Raw genomic sequence first — 26974 nt, 5'->3', positions numbered from 1 at the left:
TTCACTGTCTTTTTCTACGCGAGCATGTGTTTACAAATAACGACAATACAGTGTTCTTGTTGTGTTTATAATTATAATACTTTTTGTGTTTGATGTGAATATTTTCTTTGGTATTGAAAGCCCTACTTGCATCCATCACTTTCTTCCAAAATTTGGAGAATGCCACTTTTGTACCTCTCATATCATGTGACATTGCGGAGGGTGAGGTCTCACCTCCATTACCATTCTTGTCAGCCAAGTTGGAAGCCATAGTTGCGTTGTTCGCCCCATTCTTGCCGCTCTTCTTCCTGAACCCAAAGGACATTGAAGCACCCTTTCCAGATGGCGTGTTAGATCGCTTACGCGCCCCCTTCGAGTCTGATTGGCCCTGCAACACAAAAAAAACCCACCAATTAACACCAATCCATAAAATTACATCCATACGAAGTGCAGAGAATTCGTGGGGGAGTTAGACTTCCGCCCAAGGATAAGATCATCAGACACGATTCGCATTCCTCCGGAGGTGAGCATGACCACGCAAGGAAACTGGTTTTCATTCAGGAGGTGTCATGAATCCTTAGCTGCTGCGTAAATATATACATACATACCCATACCTGGGCATTACTCGGGAGTGATTGCGCGTAACGAAAGTAAAATTTTGAAATGTTCAATTGAGAGATTTACTTCTAAAACCGCACGATTAGAAACGGTCGCAAATCGATTAATGACCCAGGAGTCAAGGCATAGCGTTGAACCCATGACCAATAATCGATTAACCGCGGTATCCATCTCAGCGTTGCGTCAGTGTGAGATTTTTGTATTTTTTACGAAAATGATGTATTATCATATAATAACAATAAATAATAATAATAATCTTTTGAATCTGTAGCAGAAAGAATCAGAAACGTTATTAATGCGCTGTGGGGTATTTGATTCAGGGTTGAATAACATTTTTTTCGGACATATGAATATATTTTATTGTTAATTTTTACTACTTCAACTCTTTACTTGCCGAGCATTTTGTACCAACTATCTAAATAACTAAATATCGACATCATTCAAAAGTATATGTTCGAAAAAAAATGCTATGTCCCCCTGACACAAATAATCTAGAGCCCATTAATCTTTCTTCAATGATGACTAATCTGTCAATTTTTACTAAAGTAACAAAATCCAATATATCAGACTTCGGCAACTTAAGGGTTAATCAGTGCGATACAATTTTATAAAAAAAAATTATCTTTTAATTTATTTATTTTGTGAAAAATACTTGGATCGAATTCATGTTAAAAAATAATCTATTGTATATAAACCCCTCTATCCGCATCACAGGTAAATTAAATCTATTAAAATACAAAATTTAAAAATTAATATTTAAAGCACACGATACGTACATACGTTCGATATACGTATCATTACTCCGGTTTATTTTTGAACGCATTTAAAAAAAAGTGTGTTCAAAAAAATAAACCAGAGTAATGATAAGTATATTGAACGTATATCTGTATCGTGTGCTTTAGAGCTAATAGTAGGGTCGTAAACACAAACTTGCCATCTTGTTTTAAATTATGAATAATGATTAAATTGGTAGTTCTCGAACTGACTGTGTAAACGCAAATATAGTGTAGTAGATGTTGACTGTAAAGCATTAATAAATTTATAAAATTTAAAAAATAAAGGTGGATGTTTGAAACCTAAATTTATATTGCTCTAAATTCTGTCCATCAGATGCTTTATTTTATATATATTGAGAGTAGCACTACAATAAATAAGTCAAGGGCCTATAAAACTGATTAACAAGAAAAGCAAAATATTTTTTTATTCAACTAATCTTTCTGGACTAATGTTATAAAATACCAATAATGATTTTAGATCAATATAAAATTATATTATTCCATTAAACGACGACGACGACGAGCATCAGTACGTCTATAGTTTACCAGTATGTTATGAGTAAAGAGATAACAATAGGTAATAAATATGATAAGCAGGAGGCATAAAAACTGGGTCAATAATCGCATATTAGATTGATGAACGAAACTGTTTAAGATCCCAGCTCATTTATTGATGATTGTGAAGAACAATTTTTGATTAAATCATTACATTTTTTTATACTTTTTGCCTTCGTATTATAAGGACAAAGGTTGCATACCCCACGAATACCTTAATTAGTGGGCTATCTAATTGCAAATTTTATTTTGCTAGCGTATTTTTAATCATTTGTAGCAATGAATTATAGACCCATAATACTTATTAATGCCTTAAAATAATTATTAACAATGTGAGAGTTAATAAAAAATATTATTAAACATAGTCAAGATATTTTTTATAAGATTTTGCATAGTTTGTTTAACCGCAGTAAACGTGCAAACATTTATTTATGTCGTAATAACTCCTCAGCCAGATAATCTTCAAAAGGTCAGCAAACAGAAATAAGTATGTCAAAGGTTACTTTTCCCCTATCGAATAGAAAAACGTTTTACATTTCAATCTAACAAAGTAGATATATAACATAGACTTTCACTAAAGCGAATATCGTATACTGCAATGTCCTTTCTCAAGGCATACATAGCAAAAAAGTGACCTTAAAACTTGCTGAATCACAACAATCGTTTTAAGGCATGTCAAGAATTGTAACCGATATTTAAGGAAAGTTTTCTCTATTCTATAAGTTAAAAAATGAAATATATTTAGATATAAAATAACACGTGAGTCAATACCGCAATACCTTTAAATACAAAATCAAACCACAGAACCAAGGAGGAAAGAAACTAGATACCCAAGTGATTAAATATTGTAAAGGCGTATAAAAATCACAGACACGTTTTTCAAACGTAAAATGGTTTAATTTTCATGCGGTTACGGTAATACTTATACTTTTTGTATTCCAAGTCTCATTGACAAGACAACTAATAGATCACGACTGTATATAGCTCGTTTCAAAGCCGCACCTTTTCGTGCCTTTCAACCGTCAGGATTAATGACATTTTTTCCCCTCTTCTGTGAACCTAAAAAATGGTAGAACCGTGGTAGAAGTTCTAAGCAATTAGACCAGATTGTATGCAAATGTTCGTTTGAATGGAGTGAATGAGAATTATTTTTTGTCTCGGAGTAAAGAAGCATTCTCTTTCCACTCAATTTATAATTATCTCGAGGTATGCAGAAACAATCTAGACATTGTATTATACATATACGTGGGAATTTAGCGCCGTAAACTTTTCTAAGGTCGATCGATACGTAAGCAAAACAACTCCAAGTCACGGAACAGGACTAATGTCAATGTCAGTCAAAAAATCAAATAGTAACCGCGGTTACAAAAACGTTACCGCACTATTTATGGCGGTCTAAAATTAATTTAATTAACTGAATCGATAGATTGCGCGATTGAGTATTATTATCTTTGATCTGAAATGAACTTTTCAACTATATCGGGAAGTTATGAGTCATTTTGTGGTGTGGTATTTTTACGCGACGCTGAATAACGTTTACAAAAAGTAGAGTTTAAAAAGACGGAACGAATGACATATGAGTACTATTTAATTTGCTTTGAGTAGGGTTACCAAGTTTCAGTTAACTGCATCTAAGAATTACAAGACGAAGGTTAACAAAATTTTGAATCGCTTTAAAGCTGTATAATATTTATTTTCTGCTTCTATTATAATAATGTTTTATTATATTTAAGTGTAGATTACGATCTATCTATTTAAATATGTTTTTTAATCTTTGGATAATAGTTAAAAAGTGATTTCATATTGTAAAAAAAATCGATAAAGATAAAATGTTATTTTAATATAAATTAAACGTAAAAATTAAAATAATAGTACATATATATTTAAACGCTAAATTAATCAAAAATAGATAATCTATATTATATATATATATATATATATATATATTTATTTATTTACAAAAAGTGTATTACATAATTATAATATACGTATATACACTAGCTGCGGTACCTCGCGATAGTGAGGGACCGACAGCTAGTGTGAATAATTATAACTTTAAAAGACCAACATGTTAATTTACATTAATATTAAATTTATATTATATTTCAGAACATATAAGACATATTTAATTTAATATTAATTTCTTCGTTGAGTAATTAATGATTTTTTCCAAAATATTTAAAGCACTAAATTGACAATATCTAAATAACGAAATCTTATATTGAAAAACCAGCAAAGAGGTTTTCACCAACATAAGCAGCTAACTAAATAGCTATATTTATTTCATAAGTATAAACTCAAAGTAGGTATGTACTTAATACTGTATTATATAAACTATCTATTTTATTTTTAAATAAAGTCTGTTAATATTAAAAAATAAATGTAGTAAGTAAATAGTTCTCTATTATTCCTCGCCCTCATTATATCTCTTATCTAAAAATATATCTGGCAACCCTGATTTTCTGATAAAATGCACATACGCTCGCATAGCAATGCTTGAAGATAGCATTGGCAACTGTCAAGGGTTAAATTCTCGCTATGGCGAAAGTATACTTAATGGCTGCGATCACGCGACTTTTTGACTGTGGTCTTCCGCACGACAATCAATACTTTGAGCTAAAAGCCTGCCAAAAAAAGCAACGAAAGACGCAATTTGTATAATGTTATAACAACCCAGTTACCCTTGACCTCTCCCAAACAAAATATGAAATCCCGAGCGAGGTCCCGAGATTAATATTGAATGAGGCGTGGGTCGGACTCTCCGTCTTCCACGTTATGTTATTATTTTTTATTCATTGTTCTTCACAATAAGCATGGGTTTAGATGTACTATTATATATAAATATAACCTGTACTCTGGAAGCACGCATAGTAACCGGTATCCGTGGCATAATACCGTGTAATTGAATAAGGTTCAACCGAGAGGGACAATTGTCTGTGAAAGTGTGCTGCATCCTGATGCTTCATGCCTCGTTCTCCTTCCTATCCATACCTTGAGGTAATTTAGTAAATTGCTCGCAGCGTGGAGGCGAACCGTCTTTAGAATTGTTGGTAAATTGAAAACGACCGTGGCATGCACCAGCGGTGCATGGAACACAATACATCAATCTTGAAAGCATACGTGCAGAGAGTATCCTGGGATTTTGTTGAGAAATGATAGTAATCGCAAGAATGTCAACTACTTAATCGGTTACTAGACAACTCAATTTCTCATGTAGTACATGTGGAACTGTAAATGCTATTGGTTTTACAATAACCAATCATCACTACTAGTGCTATTTTCGATTTCTCGAGAAAGAAAATTTGAACTGAATTTCTCTATAATCTCATGTATTATTAAAATCATTTTACTATTCGCTAAACTCTTTATTGTGACATCAAGTATCACTTAGACAATTGTTTTGAATTTTGTGATATAGACAAATATAGTTGCTCTTAAAGAGACATCGAAATTGTCAATAGAATTTCAGCAATTAATACAAATTTTTAATTATTTTTTAATCCTACATTACAATAGATTAAACAATACACCATTACGTAGTGAGACACTAGACTTTAATTAAAGTCGGTAAAACAGTGACAATGTATATGTCATTAATTATAAACTATGTTTTAGTTATATTTTCTTACATATCCATCTGTGAGACTATATAAAAAAATCTAATCTGTGAAGATCGATTAAATGTCTGTCTCAAAATGAACCCGAGACTCGAGACTGATTTTCTGATTTTTTTATTGAAAAATTGACTGAAATTAATAATAAGTGGAGCGCTGAAATTAAAAATTATTAAAAAAAATAATGTACTCATTGCTTTAATATGATACTTTAGTTGCTCATAAAAATATATATAAATTATGAAGAAGATTTATTAGAACGACTTTTTTCTAATTTAGATAGTTAAATCGGATACTAAAATAGTTAATGATGATTTTATTAACATGGCGTTGATAATCAAAAAAGAATTAAAAAAAACATTAATAAACTACCAGAATATTTCTGCGGTAAAAAAAATAATAGTCGACGAAATACACGCACCTATAATCTATTTTTATACGAATATTTGCTCACAATTAAGACAACATCAACGGAAAGCGAGCGAGTATTTTCAACGATATATTCAATAAAAAATTAAATATATAATAAAAACTTTTTTGTTAATAAAAAAATCATATGTTCTTATTTTTATAATATAATTTTACAATTTCTGTTTTGTATATACAATTAAAATTGCGTTTTTTGTAGTTAAAAATAATATATAAATACAATGTGGGCCATAAGGTTTCGCATTTTTAAAAATTCAATACAGAAATGAAAACTTATTTAGCTAAAAGAACATAATTGATAATATTATGTCTTAAAATAATGTCGTTTAAATGTCCACCATCCCGCCGCTTGCATTCCTCGAATCTAACAGCTAGGTTTTGAAACACTATGAGTTATTGGAGCTGGTTTATTAAAATAAACACGACTTTTGAGATAACCCCATAATAAAGAGGTGTCAAAAATGGGTAGCACATAAGAATTGTTGTTTATTTCATAACGCGCTTTGTAAAGCCATCCATTGCGACTAAATTTCCAAGGACCAAACTCTCGCGCTCCCTTCCTTTGCGCGGTTTACGCTCAGAAGCGATTTAAAAGGTACAATATCCTTTAGCAAAAACTCTACAACAAAAAATATGTCTTTCATATTCTTTAAATAAATCTATATATTTGTTTTTCATACCCATATGTACATAAAAATATTTTTTCGCTAAAATTTTAGCGATATTAAAAATTTTTTATTGTCATGTTTCAGACCAAAAATTTAGAATTACTTGTCACTATGCACGACCTAACACAATTTTTATTTATTACAATATTTGTCCGCAAGAGCAAAAGAATTGATAAAAAAGCATGTATATATATCCGCGTAATATCTATTAACATTATATGCATTATGATATTGCCAAAATAAATTGCAGTGAAACCGTTGGACCTTATTTTAACAAGCGCATAAATTTCGTTGTTGAGCAGGTACTAAATACAGCATCTCCCAATTTCAGATTCTGGAAAATACCCACAAGTGCCAATGTAGAATCATATATTAGACAAAAACAAAAAATCTAGCTCCGCTCCGAATCGCGAATACACTGCCATACTTGATCGCTTCCATTGGAACTTTATTTAAAACTAAAATTCGAAACTATTACTTCGCTTACGATTCAAACGGAGCTACGCCGAATCAATCGAGACGATCTTTAGACCGCAAGAAAATTTGACGTTTTTATTTCAACCATCTGATCTTGTCCAGGAGTCCAATGAGTCACCCTGAATCTACTCGATCTTCGATACGACTCATATAAAATATTACATTATACTACTAAATAAAAGAATAATAAAAAAGTATATTATTGTCCACATAATATTTCCAGAAACTTATTTAAAGTAAACGTTGAATGATTCACCTTATTGATTATTTCATTAACTTAGATCAGGGATGACAAACACGCGTGTCACTTCATGACACGCAGAAGATTTCTGATGTCACGCGAAGAATGTTTGCATTTTTAATTTATTTTGGGAATTCTTCGGGTTTATATCTAAATATTTATAAATATTAAATTAAAACATTTAGTTGAGTAAGAAAATTAAACTATTGATTTTATTTTAAATATTGAACCGCAGCTATTTTCAATATATTTATTTTAATTTTCAGTTATTAAAAAAAATATATTAGGAATTTTAAATTAATTTATGTATAAAAATAGTATATAAGTTTTAATTTAAGTATAAAAACAGCACATAAAGAAACTATGTAAAATTACTAGAATATATGTTATAAGAATCTTGAGCTTTTTCGCACTACGTACTCATAAGTACGCGCTCATAAACTTACATTCTGCGCTCATAATCTTACGCTTTGCGCTTGAATACTTTTTTTGATAGTGCAACTTTTTTATAATGACAAACCTAAACTATATTTGTAAATAAATTTAGGCGGTTTAAGAATATGTAAATATTTACTGACTAAAATAGTACAACAATATGTTGGCTAATGAATTCACTAAACGCCCGAAGAGAAAGTATATACTAAGATAGGAATAACGTATTTAGAAATATTTTCCATCCCTAGCTTAGATGATATTCTATGTTTCCAAAGACAACGCCCATTAAACTAGTAGTGTGCTATATGATTTCCTCGACAAGAAAGGCAACGCGCGTGACTATCTTGTCCTAAAACAGATGTCCAATCCAAGACAAGGCCAGCTACTGCATAAAACATACGACTACTTCTATTGTGTTATATGAAATTCTTACATAATTTGAAACATTAACATGAAGAATGTGAATTGAACACAATGTCCAGATAGATTCAATTTATGAATATATAGTTGTTAAGACAGTGTAATCTGAGGAAGGGTTGAGTGGTTCATATTTTTTTCTAGAACGAGTTTATGTTTAACCTGTTGATAAGAGCGTCACGATTAACATATTTAAATACTGATACCTGACTGGCAGAGCAAACAATATAGCGTGTTATATTGTAGTTTAGTTTGTGTGCATTCACATGAGTTTCCTGGTTAAATTTTGAATAAATAAACGCTGAGTTGTGGTGTAAGAAAATAGTGGTAGATTACTGTATAAATCTATGAACGTTTTAAATGTAAATGTACATACAATTGTCATCCATATTGAAGGCGTAGTTTGTATTTGACAGTCAAGTATTTAAGACGCATTTAATCACGATCACAAATATTCTGTTTAAATTTTTCTTTAAAAACAAAATATATAGCAGTGAAGTTTTGAAAATTACGGGGAAAGATTTTAACAAAGACGCATCATCCAAATTAAGGGTTCATAAATGTGCAATTGTTTCTAAAGGACCTGCAAAGACGTTAAATATGTTAGTATAGATATATAGGGATTGTCTTGCCTATTGATCCCTGATGAAAATGTTTAAAACAAATATTATGTTTAGTAATCAACGAATTACTATTAGGGAGGTTGTTAAATATGTTGGTAATTCATGATTCATATAAATAAAATTGGCTGACATTTTGTCATGAAATAAGTAGCAGTAAAATTTGTTTAAAAACACCATCGATATATAGTTGCTGAATGAAATTTCTGACAAGGCAGAATTGCTTCTGAACCAAAAAAAATCACGTCAAGTTCGATCGAATTTAAATGTCCTAGTTCCGTTTTATTCGATTGTAACGGTATATTAACCACTACACATTTTTACCATTAAGTAGTTCGGTCAGTGAGAAGTAACATAATTTCCGAATCTTATTAGGGACGTCACAAAAAACAGTTTTTATATTGTACAGTTCATGCGAAGCAATTTTGCTTAAAAGAGTAGCAGCTAAACGAGTTGCAAAACTTTAAAAATTTTAACAAAAACAGCTTCGTATCGAAATTGCTGAGTGAATGTTGAATATGATGAATTTTTTTAATGGAAAACTTTAAAAAAAATACGTCAAGTTCTATTGAATTTCAAGGTTCTCCTTATTGTTTTTTTTTCAATTATAACAGAACTATTATTATCTCATATTACGATACATATGTGGCAATCTAAAATAAAGATTAGAATAGTAGGCTTAAACTAAGCACTATCAAATCAAATTTTGCATTCCACAAATGTTTTGCTAATTAGAAGAAAGTGAATCATATTTGACATGGACTTTGAACGGAACAATATTAAGAAAACGAAATTAAGTATTTTAAAATATGTATTTAAAAAATAACGTATTAAAAGTTTCATATTTTTATTGCTTCTTAACTATGTTCTGATTGTTCCTGCTGCTGGAAATACTCGTTGAGCTTTCCTTACTTGTTAGAAATGGTTTAAGCAAAGCGACCAACGTTATTTTTTCAATTATTCAAATGTATAAATATTTTATTTTTTTGGGCAAACTCTAAAGAAGAAAATAAATCTTTTTTACAAATATTTTAAGCAATTATAACGATTTTTACGTAGCATTTATAAATCTATGTAGTATTTATACAAAAATAAGTAATAATATTTCCTTTGAAATTGAAATAATGCGCCAGGGCGTATGGAAGCTCACAGGCCTGCCGAGAGGGGAGGGGGGAGGGGATAAATTCCCTCTGGGGAGGGGATAAAACTCTGGAAAAAATCATAGCAAGAATATATTCATAAAAAAGTAAAAACGAAGATTCAGAGAAAAAAGTAGATGCTGCTACAAGCATTGTTGACTTCATTGCAATAAGTTGTGTGGCATATACTTTTAAACTGACGATACGTGATGACATTTTCGTTCAAGTACATATTCAGTGGAAAAAAAAAATTTTGAGGTGAGCAAATAAATAATTGGTATACTGATGGCAAGTGATAAAACTGTCTAATATTATTATTTCATATTAGATTTGCAATATATATTTCCATAATAATTCCGCTGGAACAATCAAAGCAATAAAAATATGTTGGAATAGAAGAATTATTTTTATTTATTGTAAATTTTATTTTATATGACAGGCCTTAGCCCAATGCGTTACAAAAAAGTAAATACAATCAACATTTGTAAATATGTCTAATTCGATTTTATATTATTTATTCATCACGATATTCATCTGAAAGATTATGAAATTCTATAAAAATCTAATTTGTAATGATCCATCGAACTTATAATTATATTATACTCACTAATCCCGACTTCCTAGATACGATTGAAATTTAAAAAAACAAGGGGGGTTTATATGGGATTCAAAACCTAGGTCTTTTAGTTATTAATCATTGACTATACCACTAAAACATATGCTATGCAAAAATCATCAAGATTAAGGTATGAAACATACTAATCTAATATAAAATATCGTAATGGGTATCCTGCATCAACATCAACTGCCGTCTCTCAGACCATACAGTAATCTGATTGAAAAAGCATTATATAAATAAAAAATATAAAAGGTTACTCCTCAATAAACCTCAAATAGGAATTCTAGTTACTTTATTCTTCATGACTCGTGTTATTACATACATGTTTTAATCGTCACCTGTCAACAGGTTATAAGTAATTTACTTCGTAGCATCTATATTGTTAGTTTCCAATATAATATGCTACTGTTTTTCTTTTTTGAGCGATCAATATTATCTCTAAAAAATATATTAAGGACATATTTGTTTATTGATTTTGAGATGCGCACAAGCAAAACACAATTTAGCATTTCAAGGACAGAATTCAGGTGGTCTTTGATATTTTGATTGTACACCATAGAAGTAGATGAAATTTGTGTTTCATAACAGTTTATAAAAAAATACAGTTACTATTGAATATTTGTAATAATTTTATCTAAAATATAATAACGACAATATAAATACTAGGACGTTCGTATATTATATGATACGCAAGAGCATCAATATTGGATTTCAGAATGCTGCGCAGTTACACAGCACATGGTTTTCAGATATCAAAGCACATATAATCCAGAGTATTGTCCATGACTATGCAGTTTCATAATAAATATTTATAGTATTCCTATAGCGAAATCACATGTCAACAGACAGTAAAAGACTTACTTTTTTCTAAATAATCTTAAAGACAAAATCAGGTTATATTAAAAATGTTGATGATATACAAAACCTAATAAAATGCTCTGAAAATATAATATATTAAATTTTCAAAAGAGAAAGCAGTGTTTCGTAACTATCTGTACCATATCTTGAATATTAAATATTAGTTATATTGCATCAATGCTAAATTATCTGAAATAAAGCAGAAAAAACTAACTATATTGTAATAGAAGTTGGTATCGCGAGAGTATCAATAATCTATTTCAGAATGCTGCGCAATTACACAGCACATGTTATGGTTTTCAGGTATCAAAGCACACAAAATCCATAAAACTCACCATATCCAATTGACCACCAGTTTCGTCATAAATTAGATTACTGCACTCGTCCATCCCTCGTTCTGTGAGATGGCGGAGAAAAGCACCCTGGCTCTCGAGCTGGGTTTTTCAGAGGTCTGCGAGACCCCTGGCTGCAGCTTGGAATGGGAAGGTCCCCTTAAAGAGCGACCCTAATCCATGTCCTTCGAAAACCCCCTGCCTCCTTGCTTCTCTCACATTTAGGCACAGACGTAAATATTGTCCTGACGCAACATGGGACGACGCAATTTCCCAAATCGATCGGAGGGTTTTCCCGGAAGTTATCTGGCGACACTGGCGAGTTTTGAATGGTCAAGCGTAGTCTTGGTGGTGTTTGGCACCGGTCTATGGTGAATTTTCAGTGGTTTCGACGGCCAGACACGACACGTCGCGAGCAAACGACCCCGTGACTAAGTGTAGGGGTAGCGCCGCGACGCAAGGTACTAAAATCGATCGTGGGCCGTAGGCGCTTGCGTAATCAACCCTTGTTCATTGGCGCATATTTTTGAAAAAGTGGTAAATCTTGATGAGCTGGGAGGTTTCAGACAGTACATAAACGACTATTGAACTCATACCCTTAAGAGGAGTAAAGATATTAGGATAGAGATTGGAGCTTTTTTTATAGTACTTATATACTTATTTTTATCGCCCCTAAATTCATAATATATTGATGATTTCAATATAAAACATTAACCCAAATACATACAAAATATTTATTTATGATGCATGTTTTAACTTTCCTACTTTAAACAGCTTTTTTTGGAATAAACATTAAATTTTCTCTAAATTATATTAGTATTACCTACAATATATTTATTTTACAGTCAGAATACAAAAACAGCGTTCAACGCGTTATCATCACGTGTTCTTAAATTTATGCCCTGTGATTAGTTGGTCGGGTTGAGGGACGGTACCGATATGTGTAAGTACACAGGGTGATTTTTTATTTTCTAGGTATGCTTTCTGAGATCATTATCTCATCGACCAATATGTGTTATAATTATATATGTTTATGTAACTCAAATTGTTTCGAGTTTGACTAAATTCTATATAAGCTACCAAATTTGTATGGAAGTTATGAAAATCCATATGCCTTATGATACAAATATTTCAGGAATTATTTATATCATTTTTTGAAAATACGGAATAATAAATCTTAATGCACAAACGTGCAATATAAAATATGTGTTTGGTCCAGGGAAAAAAACTGTTGAATTCTGTATGTAAAATTTTGAAGAAAAATTAAAAAAACTCTCACTGTTAAAATGTTAAAATACATCAAATTTTATATGAAAGCTCAGCGAATATTAAGGTAAGCTTTCTTATATACTATTAAGATAAGTTTGCTTGTATATTTAGATGGTTTGGCGACGGGAGGTGACAGGTGTCAATTAGACACAGATTGAGCCGCTGCAGTCGTATTTCATATTTAATATTATTACAATCGCAGTGAATGAGGCAGCAGATCGTTGCGAGCCCGCCGATGTTTGCCAGTTGAGAGAGATCCGTCACGCCAGTGTTACCAGAGTGCCGCCAAGTTTTGGCCATAATAAACCTAAATAAATACATATATATGGGTTCCCTACAATGGCAAATATCCATATTCTTAAAGACAAAAATATTTAAGATATTTCTGATAATATGGAATATTTCATCTTTATGGATCTTATGTTACACATTAATACGTTATTAATGTAAGTGCAAACATACTTTAATATTGAGATTCATTACATTTAAATTCACAAATATAACATTTTAGGAATATTGCTCATGAGAAACTAAAATACCAAGATCATAATAAATCTTCTAAAAATGTAACAACATGAAATCTCATAATAAACGAATAATCAATAACTGTTTAATAAACAGTTGTATCATCATTCATAAACAGAAGAAAGATTAATATATTAAGCACATATTGATCATATATCAAAGGTTCTAGTTGAAGATTTGAAACCATTGATATGTGGTCTTTAACCTCTAAAGCAATATGTGCTTAATATATTGATGTTTCTTCTCTTTATGAATAACGATACAAATGTTTTTTATACGGTTATTGATTATTTGTCTCTAAATATGGATTATTTATTTGTATGCAATTATTATAGTTCATGATTCTACATTTTTTTCTTTCACTTTAATTGTTAAAGGTTTGTTAGTTTTTTTTTTACTAAAATTGAAGTCACTAACATTTCAATTTGAAGCTAATAAGAAAGTTGTTAGCAGGAAAATGCTTATATTTGTTATAAAAAAATGTTTTATGAAAAAAATATATATATAACAAATTGTCGACGATTCATAAAAAAATGATCAGATATTCATAAATATTGAAATCAATCAACTTATAAGTTAAGATTGAATTATTTGTCATGTCATAAAATACGTGACAGTATTCATTATATATAAAAAAAATGCTTCACTACCATAAGAATATTAATTAAATAACTCATACAAAAAAATTGATGACAAATTTGTGAAATTGACCTAATCAATTTTATTTTCGTTATGAGTCCACTGTTTACTCAAATCAACTTTTTTATTCCTTAAAGTAGTCATTATTTACACAGTGAATTTATATTACATACATTTAAGGTATATGGTAAATGTGCAAATATTTATTTTTGGTTTATTTAAAATACGCATTGATAGCTAAGTATTTCCGACATCAAAAGGCACGGATTAACTTTCGATTTCATGATGTGACACATTTTTTCTAGTTCTCAAATCAAAATATTGACAGCAGGGAAAGTCAGCAGGCAGTTTCACCAAATGTCAGAAAGGGGAAACGACGGAATCGAATCGGACGATTGCTAAAAATTGTCTGGCAATTTGTGTACCAAAAAACGGTCATTAGAAATTCGAACCTGCTACTTACAATGATACTATGTGCCGCCTATGATGCAAGTGCTTCCGTTGTTCTTGCAAGACAGCTGCTAGAGACAGACAATGCTAAAGCTTCCGTTGACAATTACAGAATGTTTGGGATTAGTCATTGATGGCATTCGTGACCGAGAGGCGTGTGGTTTCCTCTGACAAAAGAGTTAATTGAACATTAATACATATGTAGGATAACACGAAGCTTGAGTATCAAATGGAGCATTTAAAAGTGTATTCGAAATCTCAATACCGTGACAATGTCCTGCATTTCTAGAGATCAAAATATGATCACAGATATGCAGACGTGAAAAAGCTTAGAAGCGGAAGATTGTAAAGGCATGATATAAAATAATCCTAATATTTAGGTGCAGCGATCGTTAAACCCTGAAATAACCAGCAAAAACATATGACCTCATGCGGAACTCTACACCTGCTTATTCGCGTTCAGCCCTTGCCATTGTAAATATACACCGACTAGACACATTTATGGAAAACCGCTATGAATCACTTTAATTATGAGTGCATTCGATAAAAAATATAAGTCATTCAGTCAATGAAAGTATTTCTAAGAACGATACTTATTTAAATGCAGCACATTACTCAGAAGCAATTGTATTTATTCTAACTATAAACGATAGCATTATTATTATTTTGCGTAATAAACAAATCAAACGATTTACTTCTAAATGCTGTTCCAAAAATCATTAAAAAAATGTTTGTATCTTCTGACTTCCGCCCAATATCGACTTTTAGCACTCGATTATTTAGCTTCGCAGAATTCGCGCACCGGGTGTTCAGGAAATGAGTTGCAAGATAAGAATAGAACATTTTTGTAATATTTCATTCTATAAGAGCTCGCACAATAAACGCATTGTGTATCGGTGGAAAGTTGAGAAACTCTTTTCTCCATAAAACGATGATGGTACACATAGATTCTTATTGTATTGTGTTTTACAATATTAATAGAGGTATTTTTCTCCATTCTTTTCTTGTGGACTCTCAATAGTTTAAAATTACATAAAATAATAATGAAAAGTATAAAGATCTTATCGAAACATGAGAAGGAAAATTGCGTGCGAACTTTCTATGCTTTTATTTTTATTGTGTAGTTAAAAGCACTTAAATTATTATACTGTGGCTTATATATAAATAATATGAATGCATTTATTGTAATTATAAATTCAATGCCATTAAAATGTCTTAATATAATTGCCGTCTCTATTTATAATAAAAATTCTATAATTTATATTAACCCGCCGTTGGTCGCACGAGTATTGCATACGCCGTTGGTCGCGCCTGAGCGAATAGCCGCCTCTCAGTTCTTTACGTTTTTAAGTTTAAATATCGAATATTTAATATTTTTTTTATTTTTGGTTTATTTGAGTGTTGTATATATAAAATAAATAAATTCTTTAAAACTTTTATTTACATAACGAAAGAAGAAAAATAAAATAATAAATATTTTAAAAGTAAAATTTAATTTTTTTAGATATATGTTTAAAACTTTAAAAATAACATGAAAAAATATATATTATTTTTAATCTTAATTACTTGAATACTTAGTTATGCAATCTGGACATAATGCCGATGAATGTTCTTTGCATATTGGGTTATAACACATGTGGCATTTGATGGTGATTTTGCGATTTTTTTCCTAGGGCAAAAATTACATTTTAGACGATTCTATTCACTTGGTTCAGTGTGATAAATTATCGCAGTGTCTGGTTTCTCTCCTAAATACTCCTATATTTTTATGTGCAAACTTTGCGATAAATTTGTTTAATTTCTTTAAATTATCTAAGGGATCGAAAAAAAAATTCAAAATAGTTTATTTATACTATGTATCAAAAGAGGTAAATAAAATATACTTATAAAATAAATTAAAAACATAATAATTACAACAAAAAAGTAAATAATAATAAAAAGAAACTACCAAAAAATAAAAATTCCAGCACGAATCTAACCCGCGTAAATAACGTTCTCTCTCGATCCTTCATATAAAACAACTAATACGCAAAACCAAATGTATATCGAATTAGTAAACACGTGTTTGAGCCTGCAATATTGAAGAAAACATAATTCTTGAAAAGTAGAGGGACCCGCAAGTTGATATGTTTCATACAAAAAAAAACGGCATCAAAAAAACCGATAGGGTGAGCGCTGCGCCGCCGTGCGACCAACGGCGGGTTAAACGCTTATAAACGCTTTTATAATTTGTCGTTCCACCGAAAAGGGGCGTATCACAATATCCACAATAAAGGGGCTGTGAATATAAATACTGGGACCCTGGCAGCCAGAATCAGATTTATCAACTGAAACACCCTATTTACAATGGAAGGATTAACGCACATTATAATCATAAAAAGAGTTTAAGAAAAAATGGACTTCTTTGTTCAAAATGAAACACCATGGGAGACCATTTAACCGTCTTCCGTTTAATAGTCTTCCACGGTGAATCATTTTTAACAACGAAACGATTTTTTTCTTAAACGATTAAAACGCTTTTATCGTAAGTTGAACTGGCCCTTTTTATATATTTTTTTTCATCATGAGAATAGATAACGCGCGCAACCATTTGCAATCTAGCTTATCGACCAACGGAATTTATTTCAAAGAAATTCGCTACGCTTCTATAATTGGTCGTTTCACCGAAAAGGGGCGTACCACAAAGTCCACAATGAAGGGGACATGAATATAAATATTGGGATCCTGACAACCACGAATCACTTTTCCTTCGACACTTCAACTGACACATACTTGAACATCCACATATGAGCTTAAGACTCTATATAGCCCGGACAGCGTATTTATTATATTTTTTTACAAAAACTGAACTTCAATGCATGATTTTTTTTCTAAATATCAGGTAAAAAACTGTTTGTACCACTTTTTTCTGGCAAATATAGAATTTTTTTCCCGGTGATTATTTAATATACAGTCTTTAGTGTAATTAAAAAAAATGGAAATTAATAAAAAATAGTTTTAAGGTAGAAGTTCTTGATAAATAATTAATATAATTATTAATTGAATGTTAATATAACTATGGTACATTAATTGAACTGACTTTACATAAATACTTTTACAACATTAAATTTTTTAATGTAAAAATCTCCATATCAACCATAGCTTAAAAAATAATTAGAACCATTTGTAGCAAGTAGTTTAGCCAAGTAAAGTAAATTTTAACTCATTTTTTTTATAAAACTATTAATTTATTTGAAAAATGAGCTGATTAATGGTATATATGTGAAAAGAAAGTGTCATGATTTATATAGCCGCACAGTGAAAAATTTTCCTAAGTTACATTAATATCCTTAAACACTCAACCGATGGGTCAGATAGTCACGATAGTCAGATAGTAATCCACGAAACGGGTAGAATCGACCTGTTTTAGTTCTGATGCTTAATGACAGATTTTGTAGTATCTATCCGCAAAAAACTAAAGCTTTTTTATAACCAAATATTTCTTAGCTAACCAAGTCAATTATCTACTTATTATGATGTTCATATTTTTATTTTATTAGCAATGTGGGACAGGACTATTTTATACGTGACGTCTGGTCACCTTAATTTTTTTGAATGAATTTACTACACAATTACGTTGGTTTTGGTAATTCTCATGTGGCAATTTCGAGTAAATCGAGTGACTGAACTATGATTTTTTTATATAATGGTTCTCAAACTTTAACAAAATGGGCATTTAATACGGATTATGACGATTTACTGGGTTAAGTGTGATTTTTTCAATACATTTAACAGCAGGCGAGCGTCACTCTTGAATAGTATTTATTGAAAAACAGTCAGAAGAAATAAGAACGACCGTTACGGTTCAAACGGTGCTCAGAGCACACAAACACACACATTCTGATGATTGTCGTGGGAAATGCGAGAAATGAATGGGAATTTTAATTACTTCCCACGAACGAAGAAAAAACGAAGATACCTTTTCAAACGCACTGTACTTGAAGGTAAAAAAATATACAGATAGCCGCTGGCACGCGCTAGACTTTACTCGAAATAATTTTCTACGATTTTTTTCTGTGGATAGGAAAATACTTTAGTCGTTCAATAGTCAGTTAAAGGATTCGGTAATTTGTTTTCTTTTTTATAATGGCCCTTTCACCTAGTTTTGTTTGCGATTTCGGCGCTGTTTCGCAATGGGTTTTGTTGTAAAATCGTACGGGTTAACGGCCGGCAGTTTGCATTCGTGAAATAACCCGCGGTAATATGTATGATGATCTAACGCAGTGATACAGAATCGGTGGCGCAAGTTCCGCTAGTTTAAAATGTGCACGGCTACAAATTGAATGGGTAAATTTAAATATAACTTAAAAACAGCCGGTGAATTACAATTTCATACACGTGAACTAGATTAGAAAATGTGCACCAACATCCTATTTGCGGTTTATTTTATAGAAATTTATTTTGTAAATACATTTGTGTAAAGCGATTAAAATGAATAACTAAATATGTATACCAAAACAAAAAATATTTAAAAATAATAGTCTTCCAAGCCTTCCAATGTTCAACAAAATTGTGTCCTTGGGGAAGAACATGGGACGGAAAGTGAATGAAAACGATATTCAAGAGTTTGTGAAAAAAATTGACCAGTATCTGATAAACTAATATATCTGCATCGCGAGCCATAGTTTGAGAGTACAAGGAGATTTCGTCTGAGGAGGAGGAAAAAGCGGCTGACAAATCACTCACTTCAAATGAGATTAGGAATATCTGTAAAATGTGAGAAACAGTGCAGAATTTCGTGGAAAAGCATTCAATGACAATGACAATGCAATGTCACATTATCGCCAAATCCTCAAAAATATATAAAAAGCGAATCATTGGATATGTTCCACAAAAAATAATAGATTTCATTGAACTATCAGTGACAGCAGTGATTCCGATATGAATAATTGATAAATTCAACTATTTTTTATAAATTTAAATAATAAAAAATATAAAAATAAACGTGAATTTTGTATTTATCATTTTTATATGAATGTTTTTAGGTTTTCACAAATCAAAGTTTCTATTATTTCTTAGGAGAAAATTTGTTTTGAAATAATTTTTCCCAACAAATTATGATCGTAAATCGAGATTTCACTGTATTAACAATTAACCATAACAATTCAGGGTTGTTTATTCTAATAACATACGACCTTATTACTTACGGCAAGAAGCATCAAAACATTTTGATTGCTATTTGGATTGTTTATTTTGTATTTGTAAATATGAATTAACAACTAAACGTTCTCCGCGTCCGTACGTCACGAAAGCCGGCGGTATAAATTGATGCGAAAATCTTTCGTTTGCGCTGGCTTTTATGCACATGTTCCAAATAAATCAGAACACCATAAATGCGGGCAATGCAATAAAATAAGTACCATGAAAAAAGAATATTGATCCCCTAAGACACTAAAGACTAAATTATCAGTTTTAACCCTTTAAACGCCAGCGATTTTCAGTGAGTCACCTCTAATTTTTCTTTACGCATCAGTATCTTTTTCTCAAAATAAATATAAAACACTTTGTTTACTGATAAATAAAGCTGGTACAATAGTTCTTAATAATTAAACAAATAAATTGTACATAATTTATTTATTTATTATAAAAAAATTAATTTGTTTGGAAAAAAGAATCAACAAGTGACTCACCGGTGAGTTGCTGGCGTTTAAGTGGTTAATGCAACCATAGCTTACATTATTTGACGATAAAACTAAATCGAGTAGTCTGATTTTTTTAATCTATTTTTGTGTATGATCGCGTATTAATTATTAATTTATTATAACTTTACGAATATATTCGTATATTATAATATTTTATCATTTATTATTCAAAAAATAAACAATATTTATACCCGGAAATTAATGCTGTGTTTTTACGAAATACAGATAATGGACCAAATATCTACTGTTAAGCAATAATATGTCGAGTTTCTCAATTGAACCACTTGTGTAATAACAATTTATGGGATTAATCGTGCAAAATTACCAGTTTCACTTTATGATAAAGCGTTTATACCATTTAAGAAAAAAAATCACAAGGTACGCGCCATAAATCAGAAAGAATTAAAAAACCGCCACTTTTGAGAAAAGATAATCCGTGCATTTGAGTTCATCCTCGAAACGACCGTGTCTGGCCTGCCTTAGCAGCCAACAGCGATTCAATTAAAAAAAACCGCTATCCGTTCCATCTATCATGGATATAAATACTGGAACGCGATAGCTTCCACTCAATACTTCACATAAAAGATATTTTCTTTGACACTTAAACATTTACATCAAAGTTCAAGACATCGGATCTTCACGAGCCGTCCAATTGGACTGCAACCAGTCCAGAGCGAACCTATATCGGAGACGCCTGTAGCCTACGGACGCAACAACGGACAATATGTCTCAATCATTGCACAACAAACAATCTTTGTCATAAGCAAATAAACACCCTTGACCAGAAAAGACCAGAAAAATTATATAAAAAGCCACGGAGTCAACAATGAAAAATTGTTGGAAATAATATATCTATAATTGATGAATAATTCTGCGGTATATTGAAAATATTACAAGTCAATTAGTTACTATATTAAATATGAACAACTTAATGGAAAATTTCGCATAACCTTCAATAGTTATGTATTTTGTTATCTTTAATATGATATGTTTATATTCCATTTTAAAAGATTAAGCTTCTAATGAGTCGGTTATTTTTGCTATGTTAAAAAATACTTTACAATAAATGCATGTTCACAACAAGTCCAATCTGAACTTTTACAAGACATTCAAAGAGCACCCATAAACCTCGCGTTCGATGCCTTGAAACTTTCTATCCGCCTTATTTATGCATCCACATACCACAAGTGCACAAGAAGAAGAATATGCAGTGTTATTTTTATGTTTTTTGAAAGGCATCTACGGTTCGATTTATCTTACTTACAAGAGAGCCCACCGACCAGTTTGCCGTTATGAATGCACCGGTTAATCATACGACTGCACCAGCTTCAGGAGTCGTAAAGCAAAGACAGCATAGCTGGATGATCGGAAATTGCGTGTCGCGAATTTGCTCTTCCTTTAAGGTTAAACTCGTGATCGGTCTACACTAAAGGTAACTGTACTTGCTTCGATGCCACTCGCAATACAATAGGTTAACAGTTTAGTTAGGCGATTGTTAAAAATTAGAAATGTTCCATTGGAATCGTCTAGCCTTTGTTCTGTAGATGGGTTGGAAGGATACTAGAATATTCACAGTACAAAACACGATCTAAAGGTGTACTTTTGCAGATCGTTCCAGTCTACCAAATTGGTGACCTCGATACAGTTGACAAAATCAGAAGATCATGCAAAGAGACAAGCAATAAATGAGCAAATAGTCTAGACCGAAACTATAATATAATGTCAGACACGTATTACACTTTTGCCATATTTTCACCAATTAATTTCAAGGTAATATATTGCAGTTTGATTGTTAAAAACCTTGCATTGGTGGTGGGTATTTTAGTGAGATGATTCTCTCAAAATTCACAGTTGTATTAATTTCGTCGATTATATCGAACACAAACAACTAACTGATTATTATTTTTGCATAATTATTTAGAAATGGAGAAAATTGTCTCTGTCCACCAGCTAGTCATTAGTGTTCCAAAAAAGTTTGTAGCTGTAATTATAGCTAAGGGTGGGCCTCCTAAATATTTTAAATAACCTTAGTCGGTTTTTATTTATACATATTTATTGGGGTGACCTATTATTATGGCCAAGTCTGCATTTTATTAAATAATTATTAGTTTTTTTTGTCACAGTAAGATAATTGTAAATTAAAGCATATTAAATACTGAAATAATGCTATTGATTTAATATAAATACCGGTATTTAAAATTTAACATATTTCCTGTTTAGTATTTAAGGAATCCTGTAAAAATTGTGCTATCTATATTTTTTCTTGCCTATCTGTAGTACATTTAAAAATATTTTAAGAACAAAGGATTTAATTTAATTTTCTATTATGATTGCATCATTCATTGCAAAATACAATTTGTTTTCACGCTTATTATATGAATGTAGCATAATAATACGCAATGAAATATTTACTAATTAATGATCCTTATCTTTATTTCGCCTACTAAAAAATATATGATTTGTAACGAGTTGTAGTGAGTCGCTTTTAAAATTATATAAATAATGCAATATACAAAATACTTTCTTATTTAGTCCTTAGATCAAATTGTGTCACTTTAATACTTTTATATAATAATACAAGATCAGATGACAAATTAAATTTTCTATTTTAAAATAGTATTTAAATTAAAATCATCGTTATATTTCGACCTTTTGTCTCATTGTAGTGCTTTTGAATAATATTTTAAGAACGGAGGATACATGCAAAATACCGTTTATCTTTGAGCTTAATATATAAAAGTATCCTATCAACAACTCTAAGTAATTGAACACACAATATGTTTGCGGATTTACTTAAATGAAATATTTAGTTATCATAATAATAGTAAGATGTAAGTATACGAAGCTTAATGTTAAATTTGAGTATAATATTGTTTTATACATACATACAACATTATCAAAAATATATTTTATAATGATATTAATACCGGTATTTCGGTATTTTTAATTTAATATATTTATTTTGTTAGTTAATTGGTATTATAAAGGATTTTATTATTTCTCAAAACATTCTATCTGAACAACAATCGGGATTGAGAGAAAAACATTCCAATGAGTCTGCAATAAAGGTAGTGATAAATGATTGGTTGTTTGCCAAAGATACGAACAAAATTTTTTGGACTGTTAAATTATTATTTAAAAAAATAAATGATGCATATTCCAATGATAAATTAATATCTCACGGTGTACCACAGGGGTCTAAATTGGGACCATTGTTATTTATATCAGCACTGTCTAACTTCTTTTAGGCCGCGGGCCATTTTTATTTAGCACACATTTCGGAGGCCAAAGAGGATAGTAAATGAAAAATCTTAATTTAAAAATTTTTATTTATACGAAAAATATTAAGTCAGAAATAACCCATAACTAGAAATAAAAAAAATTATAACAAAAATATTCATCATAAATTAATTATGTTTACAAAACAAACAAAGTTTTGCTCCCCAATGTTTGATGAAAATTTCTCTGTAAAATGTATAGATCGCGGGCCGCAAAAAAAGTTTCGCGGGCCGCCAGTTGGACAGCGCTGATTTATATTATATATTAATGATATAGTTAATAATGTAAAAAAAGTGTAAAATAGATGTGTCTGCGGACGATTTTTAAAAAAAAAAATATTAGCCGATTTGCTTATTGCAAAATATTAATTTTTCACAGTAACCCATTTACTGTAATAAACCCTTATTAATAACCCTTATCTTCATCTCGACTGCTAACAAGAAAGATAAATTTTGTTGGAACGTGTTGTGGGTTTTTTCAGAAAGAAAATAATAGATGTGATATTTTTAGGGCTGTAATCTTAACGTTCATTCTTTAATTATTATAAAAAAATAGACAATCATTATTTAGAAATTAAATATTAAAATAAAAGCATACAAATATTTAAAAAAAAAACTTTTCCTACAAATGTATTTTAATCACTATATTTTATATAAAATTATTAATAAATAATTATTTTTATTAAGTAAAGTTTAAATATATTTTGAATTAATTCTGTAAACATCATTGAAAATATATTTAAAGCAAATATTATAATAATCGTTAATAAACTAAAGCATCTACATTTATTTATTTTTACTAAGTCTTCCGTTGTAACCTGACAGGCGTAAGCCCAATGCGTTACAACGGGGAAATCTGTACCAACTGAATAAGTCAATCAGACATAATTTATACCTAAACTGAAAGTCTGTGAATCGGTGACATCTTTATTATTAATTATAAATTATTATGTGCTATACAATTTATAATCAATACATGTCACTGCAGCTGGGGCGAGTTTTTTTAATAATAGCGCATTTTTATGAATAAAAATTCGAGTGTCGCTGCCGGGGCTCGAGCCTACCACCTCAAAGTTACTAGTCTGAGACGTTACGAACTACGCTATTCCATCCTTAAATATACCTTAATACATATATATGAAATACAAAAATTTTGACCTTAACAATTCTCAAAGAAAAAATTTAATACGAGATATTTTGTCTTCTTATATCTCGTGTACAGGTTAATGTTTTTTTTACTTTAAACCCTCTTTAAAAGGTTTTGTATGAAAAAATACGTTTTGTATAAAAAAATGAAATCCTACTAAAATATATCGTATGCAAAAAGCGTTTAGAAGCTTAATTTTCATTTAAAAACAATTTTTAATTTTATTTTTTCAATAAAAACCGAGTCTTACGGTAAATTGACCGGGCCCCCGAACGAGCTTTTATGCTACTTGGCATATAGTTAACGCTCGTATTTGGTTCCTTTTAAAGATATAGACTTGATTTTTTTAAACGAAATTGAGCTTTCGAATATACTTACGATACCGTTTAAAAAAATTAAAAATTAAATAAAAAAAGTTTTTTTTTCCAAAACACGTTTAGTGTTATGAGTCGATCGACCCACCATACATACGCTCATAAGACTTGCAATATAGTTAAGGTCAGTGTGAGCTTATTTATACATATTTAAAGTTGAATTTTTGTGACAGTATAGAATTCTAGAGCATCCTGTGTATGTTTGTTAGCAAAATCCAATGTATCAATTTTTTGCAAAATGGCGACAAGTATAAAAATTTAATCACTCGTAACTCAGTAAGTTTAAATTTTAACGATAAGATTGCTATACACGCAACGTTTACAAGCCTAACTACATCCAAATAAAATATAAAAAAAATAGTTTTTTGCTTCAAAACAAGCGATGTATCAGTTCGATCGGACCCCCATACGAGCCATTTTGAGATTTTCAGAAGAGTTAACGCTATTAACTGCTTGGTTTTAAAGATTAAAAATTAAATTTTTAGTATCGTATAGAACTACCGAGCACACCTTATACGTTTTGTATGAAAAAAATATATAAATTTTTTTTACAAAATGGCGGCCAATGTAAAAATTTAAAATGTCATAACTTTGCAAAATGTAATCCTACTGAAAAATGTCGTACCCAAAGAGTGTTTAGAAGCTTAATTTGCATTTAAAAACAATTTTTAATAAAAAACGAGTCTTACGGTAAATTGACCGGGCCCCCGAACGAGTTTTTATGCGACTTGGCATATAGTTAACGCTCGTAATTGGTTCCTTTTAAAGATATAAATATTGATATAAATATTGACGGATATCTGTATCTAACAGTAGCGACGTAACATTTGCACATGTCATTCTGCCTGCGATTTCTAGATAAACTATTTTCAACTTTTAAGTTGAAAGTTGATTATTCAAATAAATTTGTAATATCGGGGTGAAAAAAAATATTTATAAAAAATAAGTTTGAAGCCATACAATATAATGAAAATGTCGCATAAATATTGTACGGGTAATTTGTTTCCTAATTAATGCTATACAGACATAAACAAAATCTTAACTTCCTTTTTGTACAACATGAAAAATGTACAGATAAAATATATTCGATTTATGTTATAAAGAAAGTATGATAAATATCAAATAACTTTTCGGCTCTCACGATTCCGAAAAAAAATCACTGGTTCAGAATGATCTCGATTCTTCGTCGAAAATAGAAACTCAATCACAAATCAAGATAATTCCATTTATTTCTAAGACTTCTTATCAAGTGACCCAAACCAAAATCGATCTCGATCATCGTTCGTCCGCGTCAAAAAAAAATAACAAGGCTTAATTCTATGTACCGTTAGCAGATTTGACCGGATACTTGTTCAATGGTCAATGTCTCGTTTGGTTCTTCTTAGAAAGAGGTGCCGCTTAAAGAAAATAGAGGCGCTTATTAATAAGACACGATTGCAAATTATGGCGGATGCTTATTGCCGGTCGTTAGAAGCACTTTAAGCGCTCCCCTCTGAGACACTTCCTGCACAGCTTGCGCTAAAAGGCATGAAATCGAATGCGTTTAACTATGGCGATATTACAAGATTAATTTTTTTAAGAGTCATGGTGAAAGGTGAATTGGATAAGATTTCCTAGGTGCTTTTTCACCTGCAGTGCCATGACAGATTCCGATCGAACTGATAGCGTCACGATGCTATCTGCTTTTGCATTCTAGTCTCGTATGTCTATTGCAAAACTACGGTTGGTTGATCTCAAGTGAATGCCTTTCACCGAATACAATCGGTTTTTTTGAGCAAAGAAGTACACGATAAACCACAACATGTGGTTATGCAATCCCGTTGACACGACGACG

The 26974-nt window shown here is 30.7% G+C and overlaps 1 protein-coding gene across 43 annotated transcripts in view; it reads right to left on the bottom strand.

The window, feature by feature from the left end:
- Window positions 1-26974, bottom strand: part of LOC148237363 (uncharacterized) — a 75003-nt gene that overhangs the window by 38858 nt on the left and 9171 nt on the right. For 15 of the 43 annotated variants that reach the window (XR_015812731.1, XR_015812738.1, XR_015812732.1 and 12 more), the window contains exon 3: window positions 175-367. Coding sequence is in view for 34 of the 43 variants with exons in the window: in XM_088206046.1 (XP_088062172.1) it covers window positions 175-367 (193 nt within the window). In the remaining 9 variants the exon portion in view is untranslated. Of the gene's footprint in view, window positions 1-174; window positions 368-11780; window positions 12241-26974 lie in introns of those variants that run through there. The other 28 variants (XR_015812735.1, XR_015812740.1, XM_088206051.1 and 25 more) reach the window with 6 other exon arrangements.

The sequence above is a fragment of the Plectrocnemia conspersa genome, unplaced genomic scaffold (genome assembly GCF_051122295.1).
Source record: "Plectrocnemia conspersa isolate PC_06_02 unplaced genomic scaffold, ASM5112229v1 ptg000002l, whole genome shotgun sequence".
Taxonomy (NCBI): Eukaryota; Metazoa; Arthropoda; class Insecta; order Trichoptera; family Polycentropodidae; genus Plectrocnemia; species Plectrocnemia conspersa.
The sequence above is the reverse complement of the archived record's forward strand: the minus strand, read 5'-3'. Positions and strand labels throughout refer to the sequence as shown.